The sequence below is a fragment of the Corvus brachyrhynchos genome, unplaced genomic scaffold, assembly GCF_000691975.1.
Source record: "Corvus brachyrhynchos isolate BGI_N302 unplaced genomic scaffold, ASM69197v1 scaffold44, whole genome shotgun sequence".
Taxonomy (NCBI): Eukaryota; Metazoa; Chordata; class Aves; order Passeriformes; family Corvidae; genus Corvus; species Corvus brachyrhynchos.
The window spans coordinates 4,938,079-4,963,854 of NW_008238359.1; the positions used below are offsets into that span (position 1 = coordinate 4,938,079).

At 37.4% G+C, this 25,776-nt stretch overlaps 1 protein-coding gene across 22 annotated transcripts in view; it reads left to right on the forward strand.

Annotated features, from left to right (window-relative positions):
• The window catches only part of DLG2 (discs large MAGUK scaffold protein 2), a 1,005,290-nt gene that overhangs the window by 396,996 nt on the left and 582,518 nt on the right, over window positions 1-25,776 (forward strand). For 14 of the 22 annotated variants that reach the window (XM_017735865.1, XM_017735859.1, XM_017735860.1 and 11 more), the window contains one exon: window positions 4,360-4,440. The exons of the other annotated variants lie outside the window; for them this stretch is intronic. In XM_017735865.1, the coding sequence (XP_017591354.1) occupies window positions 4,360-4,440 (81 nt within the window). The remainder of the gene's footprint in view (window positions 1-4,359; window positions 4,441-25,776) is intronic. 22 annotated transcript variants of the gene reach the window in all.

The window sequence follows — 25,776 nt, forward strand, 5'->3', positions numbered from 1 at the left end:
AAGAATTGGAAGAGGAGGCAATTTCTAACGTGTTTATTATGTAAAACGTATGCACAAACTGAGGCACTGGGTACACTGGCATAATTATCTGCTGTGAGAATGGATACCCTGGTGCTGAATGTGATTAACCTGCAAACAGAGCCAAGAACTATTCTTGTTTCAGAAAGCCCATGTTAAACCTGCTTGCCTGTGAAACTGTGCTCAGTGCTGCTGTAATTGCACTCATTGCTGGCATACACTGTTAATAACAAGTATTTTTGCTGCTGTAGACAAGGGTAAAATGTAAGGATGTTGCAGTGAGCCAAAGCTTGAAAGCCCTCACTTAGCTTGGATGCTCAGGATTTAAACTGCTGGGGAAACTTTATATCTCTGGCTACTTATTATTACATACAACATGTTCTTGGAAACCACTCCACATTTAACAGCAGTTAAACCCATCTGCTGCTCCTGAATTTTCATTTCATTCACAAGCCTGTTTTAAAAGTATTTTTGGACTTGTCTCCAATGTGCTATCAGCTGTTCATTATTCTGTTGTAAATTGATAAAAAGAATGACTCAAATTTTAAAAGAAAATGTAGCCTCCTATATATTTTTGAGCTTTTCATTGAAACTTGCCTTTCCATCACTGTCTGACATAAATGAAATTTTTAGTTCACAGCAATTATTCACCATGGAAGTTCATCCCCTCCTGCTCAATTCTGCAGAATCCATCTATAGTAGTTACATCACTGGCATGAGGGGCAGACTTGAGTTTAGCACTGTGATCACAGATACTGTTCAGTATATTGAAGTTCCTGTGAGGGCAACAATTTTTCATTGCTTTATTTAGAAACACCATCACCATTTTCTTTGCACATCTCTTCTCCCTATGTTCATGTTTTATTACTGTTACTTTGCATAGCAGTACTTCAATGCCCTCTACATATCATTAGTAGGAACTATGTAGATTTTCATGAGATCTCTTTTTGAAGACGTTTTTAAATAGAAAACTTTATTTTCCTCAGTTCTATTGGTGTGGCTGACTTTTTTTATGACACTGCATGATGTTCTCGTATGAAGGTAATATTTGCTGGACCATGGGACTTCCCAGTATTTAATAGGCACTATTTTTTCCATGGCAATAAACTGATCCTTCCTTAATACACAGATTAACAAGGCTTTCCAGACTATAAGAGTGTTTAAATTCTTCTAAAATTGTTGTACTTCAACTCTGAAACTTGTTTGGCTCTAGGTCTTGTATAAAACTTTTACTGGATTTTGGATTTTTGGACTTACGGTAGTTCATAACATTCAAAGAAACTTGAAATTTTTTTTTTTTTATTTTTAGTTAAAGAGTAGGAGATTTAGATTTTCTGTGCAACAGCACCCCAAATTTTATATTTTATAACTATATATTTGCATTTAATAATAGCTAGTGTGAATAACAATGTCTGTTAGAAAAGACTTCCTTAAAATAAAAAGAGACTTTTTGGGGTGGGATTCAGTTGTCTAAGATAGGCATATCACTATTTTAGATGTCCTGTAAGATCTGAGGTGTGCATATGGCTGTCAGAAATGACAGGGGGAAACGCAGTCCCATTTGAGGGAGCAGCTGGAGACAGAAGGATACCTTAATGCACCTGATGACATGTGACAGCTCTATTTGGGAAACTCAGTCTCACCTTTAGGGTTGCCACGTTTGTAGCTCATGGTTTGATGAAGAATGCTGTTTTAAATGCTACCTCACTTGCCTTTGAGTAGAGTTTGTTCAAAAGACATCTTTTACAAAGAGGATTACATTTCTACAACCACTACACCCACTAGGGGCATTTGTAAAATCTTACCTTGGAAGCAAGTATGTATTTACTTTATTTTAACTTAGCACACAGCAATATGCCTTTTGCTTTTAGCTGGCTATTAATCATCTGGTTCCAAATTAAAAGTGCTGAAATTACTAGGGAATAAACCTCTCATGGAGTCAAAGCATGTAGGACATGGAAAGGACTGGAGACTTTCAGTGTTTCAGCACCTAGCAGCTGAGGGTTTTTTTCGCAGCAGCAAATTTGGAGTGATTTCCCTGTTTTCTCTCTCAGTTGGAGACAACTGCTCACTATCCCTATGTAATACCCTGTTTTCAGTCTTCCCTAAGTTGTGAGTTTCCTCTTCTATGATTTTCTTTGGCTTTTTCAGTGCTTATCTTAAAACAAAGTGCCGCAAAATGATACAGTTCTGCTGGTGTCTCATCATCAATGATTACAGCACAATAGTTATAACCCTTGTCCTTATGCACAGCAATTCTTCATATCTTGAAGGAAGGCCATTTCGCAATAGAACCTCACTCTTGGCTCCTCCTTAGTTAATGATCTCAACAGAGGTGTTCCTTACTCTGTATTTTTGCTTTTGATGTTTCCTCTGTCAGGGTACTACTCAGTGCGCATTTCTTCTATCTGGTTTAGGGTACTACACACTTCTCAAAAGTCTCCAGAACCAAATAGTCAAACTAAACTACATGTACACAAAAGCTTGCTGTGGTCAAAGTGCCTCAGCTCCAGTGGACTTGGCCATAAAATGCCTCCCCGTTATTCCTGGTAGCTTGGTGCTGATGTTAGGGAATCCATGGCTGCCCATTACACTGTAAAAGAAGTTACTCTGGATGTTTTTCATGTAAAAATCCTCTCTGTGTAAGCTCAACTGAATATTCAGACCTCCATTCATCCCTCTTCCCTGAGGGGGAAATGCACCCTACACAGTGACTCAGGGCATTTAAGCCTGAAACCATTCCCAGTATTTTCCTGTGTCTCAAAGGGCGCTGCTCCTAGCTGACACAGCTGAATACCTCAAGACTGACAACATCAGTGTAAGTCCCAATTCTTAAAAATATCGTTGTATGACAGCATTAATCCTTTTAAGCAGAGCCAGAAGTCCCTTTTCCTTAGACTATACTTTATACTGAAAAGTGTTACACCCTGAGCTTTTTGACTATTATTAGCCACTCTTTATAGCAACAGAGTTTCAAGACTTCCCTGAATGACTTGGCCCAATGGTTTTATACTTGCTGTGTTTTATGCTTGCTATTAAAAAAGACTTAATCTTGCAGGTGAGAGTGAAAAGGTGTTACCTTTTATACATAAAAAGAAGTGGGTTTATACCTAAAGGGGGTCTACAAGGAGGCTGGAGAGGGACATTTTACAAGTCCATGTAGTGACAGAACAAAAGGAAATGGCTTCAAACTGTCAGAGGGCGGGTTTAGGGTAAATATAAGAAAGACATTCTTCACTGTGAGAGTGGTGAGGCACTGGCACAGGTTGCCCAGAGAAGCTGTGGATGCCCCATCCCTGGAAGTGTTCAGGGCCAGTTTGGATGGGGTTCTGAGCAACCTGGTCTAGTGGAAGGGGGTGTTGGAACTAGGTGATCTTTATATCCTTTCACACCTAACTCATCTATGACTTTTATTCTTTTTAAAATTAGCGTTCTTTATTAAAAATAGAAACAAAAAGTCTAGAGTAACATAGTAAAAGGTGAGGATCAGCATTACATAAGCATCGTAATGGATATGGCCTTTGTAAAAATGCTTTTAACTCCCTTTTGTATTAAACATTGTGTAAAAAATGCTATTGAATGCATAGCTACAGATATGGTAGTTTTGCTATCAACAAAAACTGAGATCCCTGCCTTATGTCTCCCCTTACTGACAGGGCTCTTCCATATTGTTGTTGTTTGTTAAGAACTCATGTGTTTTCTACAATGGCATTGACTCATGCCTATGTGGGAGACTGAATTCATTATAGATTTTCTGTTTCACAAAAAAATGGAAACCTGATGTTCATTAAAAGCAAATATATAACCTCCTACTGTTAAAACTTCATAAATTCATAGTGATAATTAGAGTGGGTTTTAAAATTTAGAAGCAACAGGGTAATTTCTAATTTTAGCTAGAAAGAGGTGGACTGTTAAGAGAATGTTTATTTATTCCTTGTAGCCTTCTTGCTTCATTTTCTAATAATTACTTGAGACTGGTAAATGTTGCATACTAAAACTAAACCTAAATACAGTAGTACAGTGTTAATTCTTGTAAAATATACATAACTTGCTTGTTCTTCCTTCAGTGATAAATAGCTAATCCATAAATATTTATAATGAATAATATGCATGCACATTTTTAATACTATATCATATAACGCCAATTTATTTTTTGTTATAAAGCCTCTGGGCAATTCAGCATGTGTTAACACCAATTTACAGCTCCAAGGGAATAAATGAGCCCACTTCCCCAAAAAACAACCTGGGAAGCAAACCCACACAACTAAGCACCATATGCAAAGACAATAAAAAATCTGAGTTTGGAACGTGTTTTGAGTAGATGTCTCTATGTACTTCCAGAAAGGCCAAGAGGAAGAAAATCCCACAGGTAGAGGCCTTCAGCTGGGACCTTTTCCTGAAATGGAATGGACTAATACACAGGTGAGAGTAGTGAATTTGGCTGTGAGAAGTAAGTGAGGAAAGCAAATAGTTTCTGAATTGCTGCTTCATAGTTTTGCCAATTTTTCTCCACCAATGCTTCCCTGGACCCAAAAGTGCCTATTTCAGGTTAAAAAAAAAAAAATTGGTGAATGTTTCAATAATTTTCAAGATGCTGTGGCATGTAAGAAGCCTCAGCTGCATACTGATCAAACTGAAAACCGTTTGAGCTATTAAAAGAACAATTTGGTTCGAGTTGACTTTTGACAGTTTAGGAAGATAACGATATTGCCTTGGTAGTCAATGGAGAGACTTGATCTGAACACAATTCTTCTAACCTGATTTGGATGGCTACTTTAGACAGAGGTGGATCATGCCCTGGAAATGATTTTATCTCTCCAGTGCCTAGATATTCTTTATGGTCAAATAACCTAGGTGTAAATGTCTCGACTTTGCTATCTCAAGTGGTCAGGAAAATTTCACCTTTATCTTTTTGAAATTTCTTTTTATTGCCTATTGGTCCGACAGAGGTACAATCAGTCTCTGAGATGTAACAGGCAGGACCAAACCAGGATATCAGTGTATTTATGGACCTGGACAGTGTGACAGAAAAAAATTGTTGAAGTTTGATTTGGTGTTTTGGGGGTTGGTTTGTTTGTTTGTTTGTTTGCTTTTTAATCAAAGAACTTTTCCAATAGAGGAGTTGTCATTGAAACCAGAAGTACAAAAAAACCCTCCAAATCAAACAAAAGTGCAAGTGACACTATTTCACCAGGATAGTAAACTCCATAAATTTGTTTTTAAAATACTCAGTTTAGTTTATGTTGCAGCACCAGGATAGTAAACTCCATAAATTTCTGTTTTTAAAATACTCAGTTTAGTTTATGTTGCAGTTGTGTGCTCAGTTTTCAGTGTATGACCTTCTGCCACTATGATAATAGATGTGTGAGAAATTTGATATTCTGGCTGTTTGCCAGTTGGGTCCTTTGCAGTCTTGGGAGGAAAAGAAGGCAGATTAAGGTATGAAGATAATGCACACTAATGGGATATTTCTGGAAAAAGTAGTCTAAAGTGATATATTGTTGGTGTCCAAATTGCTATCGCTTGTTATCCAGGGTTAACAAGATTCTGGGATAAATAGGGCAGATGAGGATTCTGAGTGATCTTGCACAGCTCTCTACCAGCTGGACATCAATTTATAATGGCTTAGGATGTCTAGGTAATTTTCCTTAATGTAGGGGCCAAAAATATGTAATGACTAAGGTGGCAACCTGGGATGAAATCAGTGGTAAGCATAATGGACCAGAATTCTTATAGTATGTATCTGGACACTCAATTTCTACCTCCTAAGATTTTGAGAAAAGTTTGACAAAGCTTATTTCTTGGTTTATTTTGTATGTGACTTAATTAATTTGTGCTGCTTTTTTGTAAGCCAAAAAGAAGCAGAAATGATGCCAGTCAATCACTATTTAATTAATTGTGTCATTTATTCATGCGAAGATGAACAAAAACTCTGATACCTCTTCAATACTGAGTGGCACACAGTAGGAGGGAAGTGCTGTTTGCTCCTTAGCAAGCCCATATGGTGGTAGGAGATCCAGTGTCCCTACTGTACAAACAGCACTGAATCTTTTCAAAGCATGTTAAACAACATCTGCCAGTGATAAAATAAGTAAAACAGAAGGCTCATTACTTGGTAACTTTCACCTAAGATCCCTAAAAAAGGACGCTGAAAAGATCTGTTGGAGAATTTTTTAAATTCTAGAGTGTGAGTGTCATGCTATTATTTTCACCTTTTTTTTTCCAAATAATGCTGCAGAGCAGGTTAGTTATATTTCTGCCCTGGAAAAAAAATATTGGAAAGATTAAGGAAAATTTAGCTAAAAAAGCAAGCATAAGAATAAATTAGTCGTAGGAAGAAATTAATGACAGTCAACATAGTTTTAAAGAAAAGCCATTTTGCTAGATAAACTTCATTCCAATGGGAATTTGCTTGTTGAATGGTCCTAGGCGTCGTTTAGGTTTTTGTAAGGCATTTCATTTAATTTTGTATTTCATCTGGTATAAATAAATAATAGTATACTTTATCAAAATAATATTCCTCAAAGACTGGCATCTCAAAACACGAATCAATGAGAAATGACCCTTACACAGAAGTTTTGAGGGATCATAGAATCACAGAATGGCCTGGGTTGGAAGGGACCTCAGAGATGATCTAGTTCCAACCCCCATGCCATGGACAGGGACTACTTCCACTAGACCAGGTGCTGAGAACCATGTCCAGCCTGGCCTTGAACACTTCCAGGGATGACGCCTCCACAGCTTCTCTGGGCAACCTGTGGCAGTGCCTGACCACCCTCACAGTGAAGAATTTCTTCCTAATATCCAATCTAAACCTTCTCTCTTTCAGTTTGAAGCCATTCCCCCTTGTGCTGTCACTGCATCCTCTTGTAAATAGTGTCTCTCCACAGTCTTCCACAATTTATAATTGGGTGTGGACAACATATTTCCATATTTTCACAAATCATTTGGAAAGCCAAATGATTGTGAAAGGCTAAATTCTTGGATGTTAAAATTTGAAAATAATGCAAAGATTGAAACAATAGAAAAAAAAAAAATGGAGGACACAGTAATCAGATTGTGCAATCCAGTTACAGTCTAGCCTGGTAAACAGAGGCCATTCAAACAAAATTGTCATTACCAGGAAGAGAAATATTACACAGCCAGAAGGAAGCAGTGGCAACCTGACATACACATGAGGATCCCAAAAGCTGATGTAAGTGATGCTAGGAATGTTCCAGAGGAGAGAACAGACAACTCAGTGGGGCTTGTATTATGAACTTGAATGTAAAAAACCTCACAAAATTAGGAGTATGGAGGTGCTTTTATTGGTATGTGCAACAGTGAGGCTATGGAAGGAGATATTGTACCAGGTTTTGGCATCTGTAATTTATAAAGATAATAAATATCAAAAGAGAGAAGAGAGACTAGAACGGAGAAAAATTCTTCCAGAGAGAGACATGACTTAATGACAGTGTATCCCTAGGATGACTAGGAATAAGAGGATTCTTCACAGTAGCAGAGAAAAACAGAATGTGTACCAGGGTAAGAGTAAACCAAGGCCGGGCAGGGGCTGCTAAAAATGAGAACATAGGATGAGCCATCAAGGAAGGTGTTAGATCTCAGTCCTTTTAGGTTTTCAGGATTAGGTGCTTTTCTGAAATAGGTGTGCGCGCTTGTGTTTAAGACAAGCTGCTGTTGTCAGTGTTACGTGCGGCAGTACACTTGATCTCGATGATCCAGTGGTGCTTTGTGCCTTAAACCTCAAATCTTGGAGGTGCCTGTTCTTTGCTCCAGGCGAGTCAGAAGAAACTTTTTCTACACAGGAATGTGGGGTTAGATGGTATTGTGGAGGGAGATTCAACTCATAGAACTAGTGTATTTTATCACATTCTTCCCCAGTCAGTAGTTCAAATGGAGAAATGTGGAGTTGTATAACTTGGCCTAATGAAAGCATTTATTTCCTTTTTACTTCCTTCCCACTTCCTTGCATTTTAATTCATTAAAAAAGCTCAGTACACCCACCTCCTGGCCTACATGTGTGGAGGATAAAGTTTGAATTCTTCTAGATCATGAACTTCTGAATTAATTTTCCTTCACTGATTTTTAATCTGTAGTTGCAAAATTTTGATTTAAACAGCAAGGTTTGGTTGAGAGGGCTGGATGTTTTTCAGTGCTGTCTGCCATCTACATCTCAGTCATATTTTGTAAAACTGGTTGAAGATTGGGTGGTCTTTAATACAAAGTTCTAGATATATGATCTGTTTTTTCAACTCCTCTTTTAAAAAAAAAGCTTGCTTTATTCTCTTCCCCTTTGCTTTCCTACCTGTAAAAGAGTGATAATATTTTCCTTTCTTTTACAAAGGGCTTTGAGAAAGATTGTAGTGGCTGAAGAGTCTTTAGACCTTTTCTTTCTGTTTGACAGAGAACTAATTCATTATTGTACTACCACTACACATATTCTCAGAGCAGTGAATGATATATTCTCATCTGAAACACTCTAGAACACTTGGGGGTAGGAAGAATCAGAGACCCCCTAGCCTACAATCTATCAGCCCCTAGAAAAAATATAATTAAATTATGCTTTTTTTTTTTGTCCCACCACTATGCCCCATTATAGCATTTCTTCTTGAACTTCCTGCTTTGACTTGCATCTAAAATAAATTACTTTCACTTATTCTCACCCTACTTACCCTGTATCATTCTCTGGCATAAAGCAACTTTCCTTTGCAATTAGGCAAGGATGGAAGGGTCCATTGTTCAATTGTGAAGTCTTCCAAAAAACCATTTTCATGGTTTTTGCTTAAGTCATCAGGAAAGTCTGCCTTTGTCTTAATGTCTAAAAGAAATTCACTCTCAGTAACGAGGGGTCTAAAATTCTAGTGAAATCCTGATAACTGTTGAGGAACGGGTTGCATCTCCTGTTTTACACTCAGATTGGAAACTCTCTAAAGCTTGGCACTCCTTTTTCATTTTGCATTTTCTTAAAGCCTGTGACAGTGGAATTTAAGTCCTTAGCACTGGCACTGAGGTATTATGGCTATAGATAACGGGCTAATCAGACGTTGGCATTCTTTGCATTACCTTAACATTTCACCAGGGAAAAGGGAACTGAGCTCCTGTACCCCTTACTGGAATTTGAAAGTGCAGATGAGAACATAGTCAGAGATTGAGTCTTAAAACCTAGTTCTATCAAAATGGAATTTCCCTGATGTACAAATCCACTTCCTTTGTACTCTACTGGGAGACATATATATAACTATTTAGCTTTTTCCACTGCTAAGTTTTCAGAAATGAGTCTTTGTTCTCACCTATATACCCCTATAGAATTACTTCTCTGTGAAGAATTTTTTGAGCTGAAAGTACTACACGGGTATCGGGAAGTCTTAATTTTGCCTGCAGTATGTTTTAATTACTTGGTATTACTCATGAGTAGTAGAAAAGATGGAGGTGCACTTTATAAATTTGTTTTCCCTTTAATATATCAGTTGATGTTCCCTTGTGATCTCTCATGAACTTTGTGAGATACTGCTCAGGCAGTCCAGCTTATCAATGCTGTGTAGTTGCCCTTTCAGTCTCACAAGCTGAGAAGAATTTGCTTCACCTCCCATTCAAGTAAATAATAAAACTTCAGAAGACTTAATTGCATCCAAGATATTGCCCAGTATTTCCACATGAACAAACACAAAGGTCAGCAACAATAGAGAGGCTTTATTACAAAGACCTTTTTTCTGGCTTGAATTCTGCTGAAAATTGTCTTTGTTGTTAAGAAACAGGAATTTATTGATCTTTAAAAAGGACATTACCTGTGGACAATTCTTTAAAAGTGAATGTCCTTGAATTTTTGGTTGGCTTCTATTGACAGTTGTCTTTGATACAGTAGTAGAAAACTAGTAATTAATATTAGTAATTAGGTAAAATATCTCTAGTGACCCCCGCAAACACATTTTACCTGAAGTGATTTGTTTTTATATTCCACTCTCCTGAATAGAAGGGTGTTCACTAGAGCTTCAAAACTGAAGCTTAGAATTTTAAACAATCTTACATCTCCTTTACAGTCTGCAGCAAAGGTAAACTGCTGGTTTTCATTATCAATTAAGTAAATCTCACATGCTTTCCTGCAAAGGTCTAATATTAATATCCAGATTAGGTAAAACAAAACTGAATATACAGATAGTAATTCTGTTCCACAAAGCTGAGGAAAATACTGATAACATCAGTATTCCATATTGCTTGCCCATAATATGTGCCGTAAAGTGGGTGCTGGAGCTTGAAATAAGTTTTTAAACAAGTTATTCTTTCCTTTTTTCGCTCCTGTGATGTAATGCAGCAATGGGTTGTTTAATTTGCAGCAACAAAATGATTTGGGGTTAAATGTTATGGAGGCAGTGAAGAGTTTGTTCTGCTTTTAATTGATGCTGTGACCTACATTGTTCCCCAAGGCAGCACAGATGTTTTTCAGAAAAGTCTCCTGTTAATCATAATTGTACTCTGTGGTGCTGGGTCAGCTGTCATTTGCATTATATAAACTTTAAAAATGGGGGGTGGGGGGGGTGGGGAGCGGGCTGGTTCAGGTTTTTGAGCTCACATTTGGTAAAGCTTTGTTCGCTTGTCAATAACTGTTTCCTGAGTCAATGGTGGCTTCAGTCTCAGAGTCGCTTCTGTACAAACCCCTGTAAATTCTGTGTGCTCCAAGAGGTACCTGCATAGGTGTGCAGTTGCTGAAAGCAATTCCAGCCTTCTTGGAAAACAAAGCCAAAAGTACTGAATATTTGTGTCAGCCTAAATTCCCACAGCCTCCTTTAGAGCCAATGTCTGGTCCTGACCATCCTCTAACCCTGGTTTCTGGAGTAAATCTTAACCTCATTGCACTGCTGAATGTGCTCCATATTTCCTTGGGGAGGCAACCACATCCATAGGGACTATCATGGGGTTCCTATAACATCTGCCTCACAGAAACAGGGAGATGTATATTGGTAACTTGGATGAAAGATGGCTTACATTAGTCAGACATTTTAAAGGAGAGGAAATTTATTTATCTCTAGACAGTAGGAGTTGTTATATTTAATTACAGCATTTCCTTTCTTTTGTAGACATGCTCATGTGGTCCGCTTGCAATATCAGACTGTTCTTCACTTCCTTGAGAGGTTTTTTGGTGGTTGTTGTTGTTGTTTTTTCCCCTCACAGTGTTTATCTTACAGTGTTTGTATTACTTATCATAGTTTATATTAATTTTTTTAATGTATATTTTCTCTGGATGGGGCTAAAGCCCAATTGTCTCCATTACAACTTCCTTACTTGAAACATTTGGGGTTTTGTGATTGTTTAGTTACATATAGTTGCTGTCTACAGCTACCAGTAAGGAAGTTGTGTCAGGGTGGGGGTTGGCCTCTTTGTCCAGGCAATTAGTGATAGGACAAGGGAAAATGGCCTTAAGATGTTCCTAGGGGAGGTTCAGATGGATATTAGGAAAAATTTCTTCACTGAAAGAGTGGATAAGCATTGCAACAGAATACCCAAGGAAGTGGTGTTGTCATTAGTCATAGTTCAACTTACAGCTTAATATAATATAGTTATTGTCATGGTATAATCTTTCTGAAAAAGAAACATGCTGTATCTTAAAATGTGCTGCTAGTCCCTTTGCTTTACACTGATGGCTGCTGCCTCAGTCAACTGCCCTACCTAATTTTTTCATGTATTCATTCTCCAGTTAAGGGATTGAAATTATTTTTCTCTTCACTTCATACTGTAAACCTTCATCCATGCAGAAAAGCACAAGGAAATTGTGAAATATGAGCTATGTAAGCACTCTATTCAATGCTATTAGAAATACATGCTCATTCTGTAGTGAACTCAAAGCCTCCTGATTGTTTATATAAACTGTTTATAGGAGGTTTACAGCTACAAGGGGGATATTTTTTGTTTGTTGTTTGAAAAAGTATTTCCCAGGGTAGAAGTGGTCATGATAAAATGATATCTTTATAGTTGAATTGTGGTCCAAGGATACTAATAGAAAATAATATTTTTAAATTTCTTTGTACAATAGAAATGTAGAGCTTACTGTAACATCAAGTGTCTATGTCTCTAAGAAGAATATATTTGGTTAAAATTTTGTCTTAGTGTTGGAATCCAGTTAAAAGCACATTTTTATTCAGATCCTTTATTCAGTAAAGTACTGAAAAGATATACAGGAATTAGTAGATAACTTGGAGAATTTTAGAGAACAGAAAGAAACAATTAAGAGTAAACTGATTAACTCACCTGGGAGTGAGGTTTTACCATGGGAGAATTTTTTCTACAATGTCTTTTGCACTCAACCTGCAATAACAAAAAAGCAGCACTTTTTCACTTGTTTAAGAAAACCAAGTTGTTACTGATTAAGTTGCAAATGAAGAATGGCTGAGTTTAGTTTAATCCGTAGTTAAAGCCTGTAGAAATTTCAGACATCAAGACTTAGAATCCCATAAAGCCTGGACAATTGAGAGACCTTTCCATGTTGAGCATCCTGTTATGAGGCAACCATGCACTTGATTCCAACACTACCAAACAAAAATAAAATTTGTTCTAATTGCAACAGAGAGTACCCAGAGAATTGATGAAATTGTACTTTTGCTATGATTTGGTTTTCTACAAGGCACAGTATATTGTTGAGAGACAGAATATGCATTGATGCTTTACTATGTAGGCCTTTGGTCCTATTGCAGATTTTAGTTATCATTGAATGAATTGGCTTAGATCTTTACACATGCATAATTGAAATGTATTCTATTTATCTAAGAAGAGTTATATCTCACTTTGGCCATAGGAATTTGAAAATTAAAGTTTGCGTTTTTTTGACAAATAAACCTTTTCTAAGTTACATGTTTAAACCTTGCAGTTGCAAGCAAAATACAGCTCATACTTAATTTCTGCCCTATAATCTGAGGGTTTCTGCCTCTTCTAGTGACCTCTGAAAGCCTCTGAGTCTTTAGAAATATGCAGTTTAACTCATAATACTAAGTTTCCAATAACGAGATTCTTATATTTTGCTTAGAAACACTGTGAAAAGAGTTGTGATTTTCTTAGCTTAAATTGTCATTCAGCTTAAATGCCAGAACTTCTGGATTCAAAATTTTCAAAGTTCCTTTTAAATGCTTCTAAAATAATAAAGACCTGGAATTATTTCTAAAATAATATGGGCCCTGAGACACCTGCTTCAGCTTTGGAGCTCTACTTTGAGAATGAGTTGGACAATAGGACATACTTCCAGCTCACTTCCAACTCAGCTTGTAATTCTATAGCTCTGTGATTCTGTGATTTTAATTGACATTTATTAGCGATTGATTTTGAAGAGTGCAATTATATACTAAGGACTGAACATTGTAGGCTCCAAACTTTAAAATCTCACCCTCTGTTTCCTAGACAGACCTTGGTCACTCCTAATGTTTAGTTCAGCTTTTCCTTTCCTCTGTTTCATTTTGACTCCTACAGTGCCAGGCTACTTCTTCTGGTAACTTTGAAATACTTGAACATTTTGCTTTGGCTTTGCCTTCTCTTCCCCCGACCTTGCCAAGTATGACTGTTGGCATAATCACACTACAAACTTTTTATATCATACTGATGTCAATGATGGTGCAACTTTCAGATATTATGTTTGCAATGAAGTGCAAGAATTGGAGTAAACTTGAGTGACATATCTTTTCTGACATAACCTGCATTTAGAATTAGGTAAATACATCATTTTGTCAAACTTGTAAATGAAGAAAAATTAAAAATCTATTTTTCAAGCCATTCAGGAACTTTTCACTAACCAGTGTACAACAAAGTGTACAAAATCAACTCCTTCTTGATGAGATTTTTTTTTCCCTTCACTCTTTATATTGTTGTGAAAAGTAGGAACTAATGCATAAGGTGACAGTGTCATTAGAACACAAAATGAAAAGACAGACCCTCTCCCAAATAGTTTTGTAATTAAGTAAAGGAGAAAATTGATGAGGTAGGACAGAAGAGGTAAAAAACCATATTAACATAGTAAGAAAGCACAGACTACTGATAATTTTTCATAGAATCACAGAATCATAGAGTTGTTTGGGTTGGAAGGGACCGTAAAGATCACCTAATTCCAATCCCCCTGCCACGGGCAGGGACGCCTTCCACAAGACCAGTGTGCTGAGAGTGCCATCCAGCCTGGCCATGAATACTTCCAGGAATGGTGTAAAAATAACTTCTCTTTTTAAATTAATTACTGCTGTGAAGAAAGATCATAAAGGAGCAGCTTTGTGGGATGTTTGCTGTCATAATTTAAGTGCCACTCCTGGGAACCTGGTGGGAAACTGAACTAAGAAGACTCTGTTTTATTCTTCTTGTTGGGAAATATGTGATCCCTTCTAACATCTGGAAAAAAAGTCAGTGTTCACTTACAGAAGGGGTCCAAAAGTACGTACTGAAAGTGGCCAAAGGATAATTTCACATGACCTTCGTGTACTAGATGCTTTGGGACAAAGGGGATAAAACTTCTTCCCTGATGATTCTAAAGTATTTTTTAACATTGCTTTTACCTCTGCAGCAAAACCTTATGGGGAAAGAAAAGTTCTTCCACTGTTGTGTTCCCATGTTAGGCCAAGGGCTGGTGCACCAGCCTGGAAGTATGTTAGCTAAACCTGTTCTAGGTTCTCTTACTTCTGGCAATAACTAACTTTAAAATCTTCTATAGATGAATTAAGAGGGCTTTCACAAGGCCATTCCAAGCAGCAATGGGGAAAAAAGCTAGATCCATAATAAGTTATTAAATATGACTCGCTGGTCATTGGTGTAATTTGGAGACGGTTGCAGTCTGGTATCAGCAGGTAGAAATTTTGCCTATGCTTACAGAGTATAAGCCCCTTCCTGCAACTTTTCAAACAACCAGGTGACTTCATGAGCTCTAAGTTGGTTTTTTTTAAATGTTTTGAGGGTTTACTGTTTCCTGCCTTACTTCCTAGTAATTCAGCAGTTTAAATTAGGTGATTGCTGAGCAAATTCCAAAGTTGTTCTATGAATGTCAGCACTTACCTTCCTTAGCTGCTGGGAAAGAGGTAGCTTTTGAATGAGTAATTGATCTCAAAGAGTGAAACCTGTCGTCTTAGTTTATTCCCCCTAATAGCACTGATGACTTTTCTTTCCACGTCTGTGTATCTGTTGGGAAAGATAACTTGGGATGAGAGAGTGTCAGTGGGTATATTGGAGAAAAGATTGATAAAAAATACTAGAGAAACATGTGAAAAGGGTCTACAGAAAGGCACCGTGTGTGGAAGAGTGAGTCTGAGCAATGTGAAAAAATTATGGGAATGGAGGAAAAGAAAGAACGAAAATGTGTTCATAAGTTGCCTTTGGAAAAAGTATTTGCTGTTTGCTGAGTAAAGGATATATAATGTCCACTGGTTGAAGTTCCTTTCCTCTTGGTTTCTCATTTATGTGTTGACTGTGTTTCACAGAGACGCAACAATATTTGCAGCAAGACTAAGACTGATCCACATCTAAATCCAGAGAGCAGCTTTTCATGGGAAAAGCTGGAGAGGTGGACTGAGGTTTTTTTTACCTTGAAGCAGATGACACCAGCACATTCACATAGGATCCAGATTTGAAAAGTCAAGGATTATACTGCCTAGTCAAGCAATAATCTGTACTTTTATATTATCTATCAGATTATCTGAAGACACATGATTTTACATGGCAACAGCATGTGAAAACACTATCTGTGCACCTGTGGTGGTACTTGAGATCCACGAAATCAGAACAAGTTAATATTAAAAAGACAACAAAAATACACTTATAGTTACATCAAGCTATTGTGTGTAAAAACACAGTGCTATCTCATTTATAGGAATTAGTTGGGTGGTATGATACAAAGAGACCCCATGAACTGCAGCAAAACATACTTTTCATCCTGGTTTAATGTTTATGTTAGTAGGCAAACAGAAGTTCTCTATGCCCTAGAGTGGTGTCTGTTGTTTAATTTGTTCTTCCTACATCTTAATAGAGTGTAACTCGTTATTTGTTAATATTATTTGATTTTTTTAAAATTATGAATTACTCAAGCTAAAAACTAGGCTTTGTAAGCGAGGGCTCAGCATGTTCATGCAAAGGGACTTTCTGAAAAGTGAATACACAGGACATTTTTATTGTTTCTGTTGCTGTATGAATTTTCAGACCTTCTAAAACAGATTGCTTCCTAACTATAAGTATGGCCAAGCATCTAACGTTCTGGTTAAATAACCCAAAGAATTCATGATTCAAGCACATATCTGTAGTTCTTCAGTATCAGTGGACCGAAGAACTCAAAACTGCTCTAATTCCTATTTCTAAAGGTACATGAGAACTGGTGTCATTGACATCAATTTTTTTTTCTTTCCAGTGTGCCTGGTTTTAGTGCAAAAGCTATGCCCATGTAAGGAAACAGGCTATTGCAATACTTTCTAAATTGCTACAAATAAAGATATTTTAACATTTCAAAGTTAATTCTAGGGGAGAACAGCATGAAGCTCTATCATGGAGCATTTGGTTGGTGAAACAAATATTTAAAGTAAGACACAGCTTTGGCATAGTGCTCTGTATCACAATGCCCTGCAGGAATTTGTAGGAAGTTAAAAGGTGTCACATATATAACACCAGGATTTATTGCATTTGACATTATTGAATAGGCTGGAATATTGCATATTAAAAATAAGCAATGTGTGTTTATAACTGTATAATATGTTCTAAAACCTAAATTATTCCCTCAGAATAATTTGATGGACTGCTTCTTTTTTTTTTTTTTTTTTTTTTTTTTAATTTTTCATACAAGTGCTGCAATTATGTAGATGCAAGTTAGGCCAAAGTTCTTAGGAGTGGAGAGAAATATGTATCCTCACAGGCTTGCAGAGCATTGCTCAGAGACACTCCTGAATTAGACTGGCTCTTTCTGTTCTGTGTGTAGAGGTTGGCTGTTCTAAAAGATAAATCGTTATATAACCTTATACTGGTAAAGGAGTTGCTTAGTTCAGCTTAATTCCTCTGATGGGAGAGGGCAAATTTGGGGTTCGCTCCTCTGCTATCTTTACTTGAGACAGTCACCTGATGAAATGAGAAGTAATGCAGAATAATCCAGGACTTTTTACTGATGAACTTTCTGTTAAAATCCAAACCAAAAGAAAAGTATGTTTCAAAAACTGTGACCTGAACTTTATCCAATAATCAGTTTTGTGCAACTGACAAGCTCGATTACTAAAATCTTGATCTTAATAAAACCTGGCTACTATAAATCATCTAATCTGATGCCTGAAGCATTTGACTTGAGCTTGTAATATATCCTTATTACAGCTTATACTGCAGAAATTTTCTACTGCACTTCATTTACAGAGCTGAGATTCTAAATCAAATGAAGAGCTAGATGGCAATGGAAATGATGGGAAAAGAGGTGACTGTATGGATTATTAGAACTGCATGTCTTAGGCTAAACAAAGCTCAGATTCCACTTCCAGGTGAAAGAGAAAATGGTTGTTTGCTTTCTTAAAAGATGAGCTAAATGTAGCTGTTGACCAACAGTTCTAACTATAGTGAAACCCTTCCTCTTTCCAGACTTTTTGTGAATCCTTGAGCACAAAATGACATTGTGTGTGCACAAACCATCTGTTTATGGTGGCTGAGTACTATAAATATGGATGGTGCTGGATATTCCTAACATGCTGAGGCTTAGTAGATCTAATGGCATAACACAGCATGTCCTTCAGAGGAAGGAGGTTCAGAAGTAACATGAGAAAAAAATGGGTCAACTTCATAAAAAAGACATGGATTTTCTATTAGTTCATCTTTGTGGCTTTGTATTTCTCAGATTATTTTTCCAGGGAGGGAATTTTGGATGATTTTCTTACCATAGTGAGAAATGTGAAGAGACAAAGCTAAGAGGGGGTTACCTATTATGAAAACCTCTTTGTAGCAGTCACATTGAGAAGGCGAGGCCTCAGTTCTCTTGCAACTTGTCATGATGAAAAGCAGAGTTTAAGGCTTTGGACAAGTGGTGTCTCAGAGTCTTAAAAGGGAATTCATTTTAAATCCAAGATAATTTTATGAACCTTTGGCTTTAAATCCAGATTTACCAGGTGACAAATGTCTTTTTAGATGTAGGAGTATCCCACAGATTAAAAGGAATATTTTTCTGGGTCCTTGGGTATTTGATGTGAAGGAAGTATAAATAGCTTTGTTGAGTAAGCACAAATTTTACAGTGTGCACCTAAACTAGGTTCTGTGGAGTGCTGCTGAATACTGCAGTTGCTTGTTTAGCTGTAAACTGTTCACTTAAAATTAGTCCCTGCTGTCATAAAGCTAAAGGTTTTCATATATACTATGTAGGGAGAGATAAAGACCTTCCAATTGATGGCTAATTCTAGTCTTGTCATTTTTTTCTGTCTTACCATGCTGACACTGATTGTTCCAAAAAGTCAGTGGAGAGTTGAACTGTCCTGACTTCAGTACTTCCTTAGTGATTGCCACACCTCTATTTCCCTAAGTGCACCCTAAGTGCCTTCTTATTCTTTAGAAAGGGTATTTTATTTGTTTTTAAGGAGGGGGTTCAGAAAACATTAAATATCCTATTCCCAGCGGTCTCCTGGAGGAGACTGTGTACCAGAGCCAGAGATGAGGACCATGCCATGTAGAGCAGCACAGCTTTGTTATGGGTTTGCACTGGCACTAAGGGAGCCAGCGCTCCTCCCACACCACTGACCAGAACAAATTGACGCTCCACAGCTTTTCTTTGCCCATTCATGTAGGTCGTTCCTCTAGTGGCCATACAGCAGGATTCTTGAGTTACTTTAGCAATGCTGATGTTCAGCTCAGTAAAGAAAATATGTATTTCGCTCTGGCGAGGTGATCAAGCATACCTGGGTGAAAGGATATTGTGAAAGCGAAGAAGTTAAAAGAAATGAATGATAATTCTGGCATCAAATGATACACAGAAAAGGAATCAGAGTGAGCCTTTTCTAGCACTCCAGAGCATACCAATATAGTGTCTGCTAATGAAAATTGCTCTAATAATTTGAAATGCATGCATATCAGATGTACATATCCCATGCACTTAAATATTTTAACTAAATGGAACTTCTCTTGGAAATTGTAATTGCCTTTTCAAGGGTGTTACATTTTCAGCCAGATGCAAACTATTTAATCTGTTCCAATGCTCCACTCATGGACAAGATTTGAGATTTTCATCTTCCTCATAAATTACAATTTAGATTTTGATGAAAATACCTTCCCAGATTAAGTATGTTGGTTGCCAATGTCCTAATTTTTCTTGAGAGCAGGCTGTTTCTTGTGTAATTGAACTTGGGTATTGCTGAATTTGTATGATTTCAGATACCTTAATTAAAATAACAACAAACATTGATTATGACAGACTTATGACCAAAACTTGTCATAAAATCTTATTAATCCCTTTTCTGCTTACTCAGACAATTGGTGTCATTCTGTCTAAATACTGATATTTACAAGTCTGTTGTCAGCTAAATAAACTCTCAATTTTTACATTAGTTATATCTGTACAGATGCCCAGCACACTGAGTGTTCTTTTATCCATATATTTACATATTCATATATTCTTTGACACCTCTGCATATATTATAAGGGGGGAGGAGGAGATGATGTCCAAATTTGTCACAGAAGATGTTAATATGCATTAAAATGTTCAAAGAGCAATATTCATCTTAGCCTCTACATTGAGAAGATATCAAAGCAGCTCAGCAGTGTGTTATGAGCAGCTAATTTGAAACTTCTGCTCCCTGTTAGTGTCATTCTGTCTTTGAATGAGATTTTGTTTAACTGCAAAATCTCACCCAGACTTTTCCTTTTTAATCCTGGGAGGTTGCTCAGAATGTATCACTTGGGAGTGCTGTCTGTTCACAGTGAGAAAGTTCATAAAAACCACGCACCAGCATTTCCCCAAAGGATAAATCAATTAAAATATTTCTAATTTACTACTGTTGAACATATTGGGTGAACCAGTAAAGAGAAACAATTGAATATTCACCTTAGTGAGATTTCAAGATTGAACTAGTGATACAGCTTCTCAGTCTAGTGGCTAGACCAATTTAAATACTAAATCCAAAACTTCATGTGGTTCCCTATTCCAAGACATGGGAAAAGAGTTTTAACACTTTTCAGATCATTTTCATAAACATAGAATACTCTAACAGCAACCTCCATCCAGCCTTCAGTGTGTCTAGGCCTTTGATCACCTCAGGATGCTTCACTGCATCCTCCTTTCAGTACTGTTGCCAAAAAAAGTGGAACTACTATTTTAACATGGCTATGTCAGATGCTGAGAAACAGCTGAGGTAATTAATAAACCCAGACTCTCTGAGATTGTAGTGTGGTTTATATTTAACTATTCCATGGGCCAGAAGAAATGAAAATGTTAAGGCTGATACCCTGACAATATTTGTGGAATTGGGCAAGATTTTTTCTCATCTGGTGTGACCTCTTTTTTCAGTGGTTTCTGAAAGGATCTTCCGCTGGTGTAAAACACTTCAGGAGATATTAGTGAGAGGAAATTTCTTTACTGTAATAGTCAGAGAGAAAGGATGTGATGCTGCCAAAAGGAAATAGAATGTTATAAGTGACTGAAAAACTGGGGAATAGCAAGGAAATAAGAATCCAACCTCAAAAGAAGTGTTCATTATACTACCCATCTATATTATGTATCATTATAGCTGGGAACATGTATTCTGTTAGATTCTTTTTTGCTTTTGCTGATGTCAAACATTATCCAGATGGTATAGTGCCTTTTCAGTATTCACCTCCTTTTTATGTTACACTTTTCCTGATCTGCATTTTTCACAGGTTTTTTTCTTTCCTTTTTTTCCTTAGAAAAGATATTATAATGTCCTTCATTCTCAGCCCTATTGCCATATTTTTCTTTCCACTGAAACCATTTCTTAGTTCATAAATTTAATTTGTCCCTTTTTCTTAAACAAGCTTTCTGTCTCTGCTGTTCTCAGATTTAATGGACTGAGTGCTTCAGAAGCAAATATTGCTTGTAAAAAAGATTGTGAGCTATTAGTATTATTTTCAGATCCTGCAACAGTAAGGACTGTATGCATAAACTCTAATATAGATATTTCACACATATGAATTCTGAGGTTTGGTGCTATGAACCAACATATTTTTGATACCAGCCAAGAAAGCACAAAATTATCTGCGTGAAGCTTGAAGGGCTGTTTTTTTGAGAATCAGTGGGGAAAAAAAACCCTCTTCTTAATGAGACCTGATAAGGTACAAAGGAAGAAACTGGATCATCCTCTAGTAAATGTGGCAGTCAGGCAGTACAGAGGGATGTGTGACTCGAGTCACAGAGTGGGTGGTGGCATCAGCTAGGGGAAGGGGTGGGTGTTGTGGTTTTTTTTCTGAAAAGACTTCTAGTTGGAAGCACAGACTGGAGAGCCATGAACTCAGTGTTTATGCTCAATCACCTCTCTTTGCACACATTCCTTTTTAGTATTCATAAAATAGATAAACACTTTGTCCTAAATTTTCAAGACTCCCATTTGCCCCATTAGCCAGTCTCTTTAATGAATATACAATAGAAAAGAATTAAGGTAGAAAGATATGCAAGTTTTTGATGAACCTTATGCTTTTTCTTCCCAGAGAACTTGTAGGTGCCCCTTCCCTGGAAGTATTTGTCCCAGTTTGAGACAAATTCAGAGGAACGTCCAAATTTGAATGTCCTCCCATAGAAGGTCATAGCCACACCTCCCCAGCCAGGTTCGGGAAAAAAAAAAATTTCCTCAGAGGAAAATGAAAGAAAAAAAATATTTATTTGACAGACACAATGCACAATGGGAAAAGAATAATGCTAAATAATAAAACCTCTCGCTGTGGAGAGAAACCTGGGAAGATTTTAGAGTTCTTTGTGGGTGCGTCTTTCTCTTCTTCGGAGCTGGGTTGGCTTGGGCCCTCGGGCCTCGGTGGAAAGCTCTCCCAGTGAGTTCAAGTGTTCTGAACAGTTCCAGAAGAGAAGAAGAAGAAACCGAAGTCCCAGGGGAAAAAAAATAAAAATTAACTCTCCATCTCTCTGGAGAAAACAGTTGAAAGCTGGCTGAGAAACAGCAAAGGGCGCTTCCTCCGCTCTTGCCGCCACAGAAGCACACAGAGCAGATAGTAGTGACCTTAGAGCACAAACTGCTTTGAAAAGTTTGTCTGGCTTTTTTTTCTTCTCCCACACCCAGTTTTAAAGGCACAGAAAGGCACAGGAATCATGTCGGGGCATTGAGCTGCAATAGGGGATACACACTGTAAAGTCACCCCAAGACAGTGTTCAAGGCCAGCTTGGGCAGGGCTTTGAGTAACCTGGTCTGGTGGAATATGATTCTGCCCATGGCAGAGGAGTTGGAACTAGCTGATCTTTAAGGTCCTTTCTGGTTCAAACCATTCTATGATTAACTTTTGATGTCATTTTTATTCAAGTGAATAATTTTAATACTCGTGTAATTTAAATCACATCTTTTTTTTGCCTGGTTCCCTCCCAGCACACAACAATATGATTGAAATCTCCTTCTGTCTCTCTGTGTTGCTGCGTACTAACAGGTGATGCCATCAGCACAAGAACTTAGAGAGACATAAATATATATAGAAAACTTTTCCAGGCACTGAAAAGCATGTGACAGATATCTGAGGAAGAATCAATCAACTATTTGAACAGTGCATATAATTCAAAACAAGAAGTAAAAATAAGTGAAACTGTCAGGAAAATCAACTGATGAAATTTAAATTTTAAATTACTATTACCCAGGACACTGGGATTAAAATACCTAACCTTTCAGAAAATGCTATCCATTTTTTTAGCAATGATAGTATACAGAATTATGATGCTGTCCTTAGCATTACATCAAAAACTAGTACAGTACTGATGGAAGAGGGAGAGACTTGTACTTACTGAGCTGTGATCTCCACCTGCTGTATCTCCATGGCAGTTCTTGCCAATTTTCCTGATCTTACCATCTTACAAGTTTACTCAGATGCAAACTCAAGGGTTTTTCCTCTTACCACTGTTCTAAGTGCTCCTTTGTGTTTGTGTAGATGATCACATAACCTAACACTGCTCATATATCCGTCTATATTCTTGACAGCAGATTTTTGATGTTCTTTTGTTTACTCTTTGGAACATGATGCTAAAGCTTCAGTTTGTCATAGAGTCTGTTTAAATGATTTTAGAAAGAAACCTGTTCACATGTAAATTAAGGGACTTGGTGTCACTAGATCTTCTGGCAGAAGTGAAACTCAGACAGTAAATGTGTACTTGCCTCATCTTTATTCTCCATCCATCAATTCATAGGAAGAAAGACTCAGGGAGCTCAAGGCCAGGAGGAGCTGCTTGAAGAGCCATTAGATTTAGTCAGATTTCCTTAAGCCTTAACTTGCACTGGAATGAAGAATATTTGTATTTCAAAGACTTATATCTCCTTGCAAAGCCTTCAGTCCTGAAAGGTATCAGGCAACAGAGAAGCCATCACTTCCTCGGGCAATTTGTTCTGATGGCTCCTTTCCCCACCTTGCAAGTGTAAAGTTGTCCAACAATAGTTTACAGTCACTGGTTCTTGTTATGGCTTCTTCTACTATATAAAACACTGTATTCAAACAACTTCTCAATCATCAGATGGAAAGTTAAACAGTTTATGCTTTTAAAACTTTTGCTGAAAGAAAATTTTTCCCCATCATTTGAATATTTTCTTTTTCTGGTCTTGGTTTACAATGTCCTTATTAAAATGTAGACATTTTAGTTTCACGTAGTATCACTGCATTGGAGTTATGGTTCACTACACTGAAGTAAAATGGCTTCTGTACTGCCCTTTGTACTAAATGGCTCTATTGCTCTTCAAATTTATATCTGGGGATTAAATTAAATTTTTCCAAAATAAGCAGGGAATCATAGAATCAAATAATGGGTTTGGTTGGAAGGGACCCTTAAAAATCACCTAGTTCCAATCCCCCTGCTGTGGGCAGGGACACTTTCCACAAGACTGGCTTGTTCAAAGCCCCATCCAACCTGGCCTTGAACACTTCCAAGGATGAGGTGTCCACAGCTTCTCTGGGCAACATCTTTCACCACATTTTTCTCACTATCTTGATCATATTTTTTTTTCCTGATTCCCAATATAAACCTACTCTCTTTTAGTTAAAACTGTTTCTCCTTGTCCTGTCACTATAGGCCCTGCTAAGAAGTTTATTTCCATCATTCTTAAAAGCCTTCTTTGTATACTGAAAGGCTACAAGAAGGTCTCCCTAGAGTTGTCTCCTATCAAGAATTAACAACCCCAGCTCTCAGCTTGTCTTCACAGCAGAGGTGCTCCATCTCTCTGATCATCTTTATGGCCTCCTCTACACCTGCTCCAACAGGTCCATGTTCTCCTTATGTTGAGACCTCACAGCTGGACACAGCACTGCAGGTGGGGTCTCACCAGAGCAGAACAAGGGGCAGAATCCCCTCCCTCGCCCTGGTGCCCATGCTGCCTTGGAAGTAGCCCAGGACATGGTTGGCTTTCTGGGCTGCAAGAGTTTTTTGTCAGGTCATGTCTGGTTTGTCATGGTTTTCATGTTTCATAAATGTGGTAGGAGTTTCTTCGGTCATCTGTCACAGGCCTTCAATTATTTCCAGAGCCCCTGTTTTCCAATATTCAACCCCCCCTTTTTAAATAGATTTTACCTATTTTCTTTAGTTCTAAGTTTGCAACTTACTTGTACTAAATATATATATATAGAGAGAGAGAGAGAGAGAGAGAATAGGAGTAATTTCAACTAATTCCTTGACTAAGCCTGTGTTTTCTTTGGGATCAGAGGTGAGAAATAGGCACTTTTAAGGTGTTACTAATCTGAACTAACATAGGCATCTAAAAGTGCCTATTTCTGTCCTTTGGCTAAAAATAAAATAGGTGGCTTTTAAAGTGAGCCAGATTTCCAAAGGTGTTTACAAAGCAAGCACTATTATTTGTTCAGGGAATCCCATCCCTTTTGGGGGAATGGACATCTACAGCTCAGCCTTTAGTATTCCTAACCTGACTGGTCCTTATGCCATCCAAAATTTTCATCAGAAGCACCTTTATGTATCTCAAAAGATTTCATGAAGTGGTTCAGTAGTGCAGGATGTGCTGCTATAGCTACAAATCTACATTAGAGACATTTTCATTCAAATCATGTTGCTCCACTGTTGACTACTTTTTAAATTTATCATCTAGTCAGTTCTTTGTCTGTTAAATCTATGCTTTAATGCTATTTAGTAGTGCTAACTTTCTAACTGCTTCATATGTAATAGCCTTTCAGAAGTCTGGATATTTTACATTTGACAGTTGTCAGCCTAAGTCATATGCTCAACAGAGGATGCAAACAGGTTTAGGAAGACCTGCTTTCCATAAAATCTGGGGCAAGCAGTTAGCAACAGTCTTCTTTAATTTCTATTCAACTGAGAATCTCTGGTTTCTATCAATGGGCTTTTTCTAAATATCTGAAGAAGGACCAGATATAGCAATATGCTTCTTATGATCCCTCACAGAGTTGCTGTGCAGCTTTCATATTCCACTAGGAAGTTCCTAAATGCTCCTAATAGCTCCTTATCTCAACATCAGCTGCACCCATAATGTGATAGAATAAAAACTCAATTTGAGAATATTTTATTAGTTGCTTAATATAAGAATAGATAAGGAACTTTCACTTGAGATGGAAAGTGTGTCTAAATGTGGACTTTTTAGTGGTTATAACCATCTGTGTAAGTGTAACATTATTAATGTACCTTTAGAGGTA